The 5,516-nt window shown below is 47.3% G+C and overlaps 1 protein-coding gene across 1 annotated transcript; it reads right to left on the reverse strand.

Annotated features, from left to right (window-relative positions):
- Positions 1 to 3,501: 3,501 nt before the first annotated feature.
- LOC124673114 lies at positions 3,502 to 4,222 on the reverse strand. Its single transcript, XM_047209240.1, has 3 exons — positions 4,219 to 4,222; positions 3,824 to 4,107; positions 3,502 to 3,735 (listed from the first exon to the last, which is right to left on the reverse strand). The coding sequence occupies exons 1-3, from the start codon at positions 4,220 to 4,222 to the stop codon at positions 3,544 to 3,546; spliced, it is 480 nt and encodes a 159-aa protein (XP_047065196.1). The 3' UTR covers positions 3,502 to 3,543.
- Positions 4,223 to 5,516: the final 1,294 nt, after the last annotated feature.

Here is a 5,516-nt window from a genome sequence, read left to right on the forward strand (position 1 = left end):
AGAAATAACACCCTTAGCCTCTGATAATTCTCCGTAGAACCCGCTAAGTCCCTGATACGCGTACAGCATGCGTCCGTTGGGAACCCCAAGAGGAAGGTGTGATGCGTACAGCGGCAAGTTTTCCCTCAGTATGAAACCAAGGTTTAATCGAACCAGTAGGAGCGAAGAAGCACGTTGAAAGTTGATGGCGGCGAGATGTAGTGCGGCGCAACACCAGGGATTCCAGCGCCAACGTGGAACCTGCACAACACAAACCAAGTACTTTGCCCCAACGAAACAGTGAGGTTGTCAATCTCACCGGCTTGACGTAACAAAGGATTAGATGTATAGTGTGGATGATGATTGTTTGCGATAAAACGATGAGAACGATTGCGATAGATTGTATTTCGGATGTAAAAAATGGACCGGGGTCCACAGTTCACTAGTGGTGTCTCTCCCATAAGATAAATAGCATGTTGGGTGAACAAATTACAGTTGGGCAATTGACAAATAGAGAGGGCATGACCATGCACATACATGATATGATGAGTATTGTGGGATTGAATTGGGCATTACGACAAATGTGACGCCCCAAAACCGGTACCATGAGGATCCCAGCGAATCCGCCGAAATCCGCACGATATCGATTCTAGGAGACGCACCACCAAGCGCCTCGTACACGCCGAAGCATGCACGCGATGCGGGTGGAATCAATCACGAGCGGTAACATTACAACAGGATTACAATAGAGCCCACAAGATACATATATTACAACAACAACTCCAACGAGTCAAGATACAAATAGATACATACAAAGATCCAAATCATACAGAAGATCAGATACGTCCGAGTACGGACAAGATACAAATTTGGACTAAGAGTCCCGAAGATAACCGATAGCGTCCATAACCCCCGCCTGGCCAAGCGGAAGGGTAACCTTGCTAACGTCGCCTTCATCGTACCTGGTCTTCATACCCGCCCGGTTATATCCCGTAGAAGCGGCAATAAGTACGGTTCGTACTTAACAAGACTTCAAGACGTATAAGCATTCGTCAACCGATCGTCCTTTGTACTTGAGGCACGCAGGGGACTTAGAAGACGCAAGAGGAACGTCATATGCAATATGGTGGGGTTAAGCGGCAGCGCGCAAGCACTAAAAACCTATAGAGACACTCTACAACAGTCGTCTATCAGAGAAGGTGAGAGAGCGCATAACTAACAGTTCTATACTCTGCAAACATAACACAGCCGATGCGTTCCCCCCTCGCAAGGAAGTACTTACAAAGGCACTCACACAGTTGACAAGTTTTAACCAGTTATTATTGAAGTTGTGCTAACTTACTAAGCAAGTTATTATGATTGGAACAACAGGTGTAAGTTGTCTATGGTCGAGTCATACGGCTCAAGTCGTCCATAACAGCGGACGCGGCTTATCGATAAGATTTAACCTGCGAGGGTGCCCAAATGTGCCCGCACGCACGCTCAACCCACTTGCGACAGGTGGATATCACGACTCGCACTCTCCTTCACGACAACAATGTCCGGGAAGCCACCTAACCAAGTTGAACCCGTATCGAAGTCCGGCCGTGTCTCCGAAGCGGACCTAGTCGTTTGCATGACGGCGTACTAGGTGGTTTAAACACACACTGGGGCGATAAACCACTTCGCGGCGGCTCCGCGACCTATACGTGCATACCGGAAACAAGGGATACAAGGCACCCGGGGCTTCCCAAAGTAAATAAGTAACAAGGCGGCATGCACGCAACAACAAATGGTAAACATTGCAAACTAGTTGTGGCCACCGGACAAAGTCTGTAGATTCGACGGTGGTCGAGGGAGACCCAGAAACATACCCACGTGTGGTTAGAGCGCTCAGTCTCGGAACAGATAACAAGAACTCGGGGTCCTAGATTTCATGGAAACACAAGTGAGCCGTCATAAAACGAGCAACTGACCCACCGATGCCTCCGCTAGCAACTATTAACAAGTAACCATGATATCCTTAACATATATATCCATAAACCATGTGTCATGATTCCCAATCGATAACCCGATAAGATAGCAATAACGGTAACAACATATAAACAGGCACTAGCATGCACTACGACTAGCATGGCGGACCCGATAACCAAACAATAGCCGTAGGTGGTTGGTGGAGGCAATATAGGTCGCTTGAGGTAACAAGTGGAAGGGACACGTGACAAGAACGCAACTTAAAGCTAGCATGAGGAAGAAGGCAAAATAAAATAGGTGAGCGACTTCGCAGGGCGAAGTATAGGGGAAAATGCTTGCTCGTTAAAGCTTGCCGAGGGACATCCGGAGAACTTGTCGTATCTCACCACACCACTTCGCGATCCTATCCGGGAAGAAGCAAATCTTCGGAACACACAACGCATGCAAGTCTTACTATTACGGATAAAGGAAGATCCAAGCATGATCGGGATGATATGCATGACATGGCAATTATGATGCTATGCAACTTATCCAATTTAATCGGAGTCAGCACCCCGGACAAGCAAATTAGGTTTGGAGTTGCATGTTCTACCGACAAAGTTAAGTGTTAATTAGCATGGCATATCATGGCAGGGGTGAGCTACTTCAATATTAAACGAAGCGGGAAAACCTTATCCGGTAATTCCAAAATACTCCGCATTTAATTATTAGGTGTGATGCAAACTAACGCAACGCTACATGATGCAAGCATGTATATGAATGACATAATATTAATCCTCACATTTTCTGATCAACTTTTATATATAAAACATTTTATTATGAGTTACCGTTTGAGAAATATAGAGTTTGCAAGATTAAAACATTTGCAGCAATTGGAAAGATAGATGAAGGCATGAAGGGTGGATTTAATCCTCCAATGTGTATCTGACCCCGAGTCTGGGGTTGGTTCTGGCTTCAAAAGATACAGAAACATAGACATATTTGTACAGGAATTGTTAACTGAATTTTAATAGAGGTGTTATCTGAACTGAAGACCAACGACGGAAGAGGGGCATTTTGCTGTCCCTGAGATTTGATCTGGTTCTGCTGGGAAGTGGATCATGCAACTTGATACTGGAGCTGACCAAAGATTGTTATTAAACTGAGGGTGTCATACAAATTTGACTAGACAGGATGTGCGATAGCTAGCTAGCAAGCAGGCTAGCAGGTGGATGGTAGACGCTAGCTAGCAGGCTGGTTTCTGATATTGATTAGGAAGGCTCACGAGACATTTTGATGCATCTCTAGGCACAAGATCTGAACAGAAACAGAGAACAAAAAGGTGGATTTATTTGGTGGCTGCAGCGATGGAACATGGTTCTGCTGTGCCGACTAAATCGGAGCAAGGCGTGCATGTTTAACATCCAGGAACGGCAGCGACTTTGGCCTGCTCAGAAGGCCGACTAAACTGACGAAACTGAACTGCAAGGGGACGCGCACGACGGCGGGAAAACCCGGCGACGTCGACCACGATTGGGCGGCGCACGGTGATGGAAACGAGCAGGGGAAGGCTGGGACGGAGATGGTGCTCACCCTGGAAGTTCGACGGTGAAGCGAACGGCTCGGGGGCGCTCAACGACGCGTGGAGAGGACGACGAACTTGACCGCAAGTCCTGTGGCGGATGCGGTGGTCGGGGACAGGGACGATGAAGGAGAGCTCGAGCGGCTTGGGGACGAGAAGCGCTCGATGTGGAAGTCCATGGGGAGCCAGAAACGGGCGGAGGTTTGGCCGGATGGCAGACGGAGCGGGCCGGCGACGAGGACCTGCGGAGGTGAGCGACCGCGAAAGTCGGTAATCCGAAAGGGAGCACGAAGGAGAAGAAGGGGAGGTCCGGGAGAACGAGTAGACTACCAGGATCATGGAGCCGTGCTCAGAAGCGTCGAAGGAGTCGCGGAACCGCCGGAGTCGATGAAGTACGCCGCCAGTAGGAGGGGATGTCGAGGACGAGTTCGTCGCATACGTGTGCTCTCGGATCAATTCCTCGCGCAGAGATGGAGAGGACGATGACGCGGACCGCCGGGTTGCAGCAGCTTGGCGGCGGGTGCTGAGGAACGGCAGCGCGAGGCGGACCTTGTGGCGATGGTTCTCCCTTGTTTCTGAATTTTTTCTGAAACCCTTGTCCGTGTCTGTGTTGGCTTGGAAGAAGGGAAAGAAATACAAAGTGGAAAAGGATGGAGAGGAGGGCGTGATGCGTGTGGCTGTGCTTAAAGCAGATCAAGGGAAGTGGTTGGCATGTAAGAGTTCACGCATCCTGCATGACTCATCCAGGAATACAAGAAAGATGTTGAGATATTGGACTGTAGGAAGTTGAGCTGCTTTAGGCTTCTTGGTGATGTCCTTTCTTCAGATTTGCTTCTCGACCAAAGAAGAAAAAGAGAAAGAGTTTGAAAAAGATTTGAAAGATTTATTTTATTCTAACAATTTTGCAAATATTTATAAATAATTTGTATATGGTTTTCTTTGAAAATAAGAAGAGAGTTGGAGGTTTTATTAAACCATATGAGAGAGAAAATAAAATAATTAGGGTTTATAAAAATAAATTTTATTTTGTTAAAATCATGGATGATATGATGCATATGCCATGATGATGCATAAAATAAAAAGAACAAGCAATTCTAATATGGGGATTTTCCTGGGCCGCTACAATCGACACCACTAACAAGGGATCGCGTCCCGAGATCCCACGTCAACCTAAGGGGAAGTTGGTTAAACTATCGGATCTTCCGGCGACGTGGTCGATCTCCTCGACACCACTAACAAGGGTTGTTGCTCCGTCGTTGAGGATGCGCTTTCGTCGAGACCTCTGAAGATCGGACCTAATAGGTGAGGGGAAAAGATCGTCCAACCCGCGTAGAGACCTAAGACTCAGAGAAGCAGATAAGAGAAGATTCAAAACTCGCAAAGGTAAGATGAGAAAGAATAGAGGTAAGGAGAAAATCAGAGCTAGTTAGAACTATCCAACGAATTTTAGAAAATAGTTTTGACACTAGACACAACGTCCGTTGGCAAGGTTATCCTAAAGGCTGGACTAGTGGGGTATCGTCAACCTGATGCTCTGATACCAACTTGTGACGCCCCAAAACCGGTACCATGAGGATCCCGGCGAATTCCGCCGAAATCCGCACGATATCGATTCTGGGAGACGCACCACCAAGCGCCTCGTACACGCAGAAGCATGCACGCGATGCGGGTGGAATCAATCACGAGCGATAACATTACAACAGGATTACAATAGAGCCCACAAGATACATATATTACAACAACAACTCCAACGAGTCAAGATACAAATAGATACATACAAAGATCCAAATCATACAGAAGATCAGATACGTCCGAGTACGGACAAGATACAAATTTGGACTAAGAGTCCTGAAGATAACCAGTAGCGTCCATAACCCTGCCCAGGCCAAGCCGGAAGGGTAACCTTGCTAACGTCGCCTTCATCGTACCGGTCTTCATACCTGCCCGGTTATATCCCGTAGAAGCAGCAATAAGTACGGTTCGTACTTAACAAGACTTCAAGACGTATAAGCATTCGTCAACC

This window comes from Lolium rigidum, chromosome 7 (genome assembly GCF_022539505.1).
Source record: "Lolium rigidum isolate FL_2022 chromosome 7, APGP_CSIRO_Lrig_0.1, whole genome shotgun sequence".
Taxonomy (NCBI): domain Eukaryota; kingdom Viridiplantae; phylum Streptophyta; class Magnoliopsida; order Poales; family Poaceae; genus Lolium; species Lolium rigidum.

Bases quoted from the DNA above. Each gene is read 5' to 3' on its own strand.
- LOC124673114 (XM_047209240.1), bottom strand. The intron at 3,736-3,823 runs GTAGTCTACTCG...TCACCTCCGCAG, and splicing joins AGCACGGCTCCATGATCCTG to GTCCTCGTCGCCGGCCCGCT.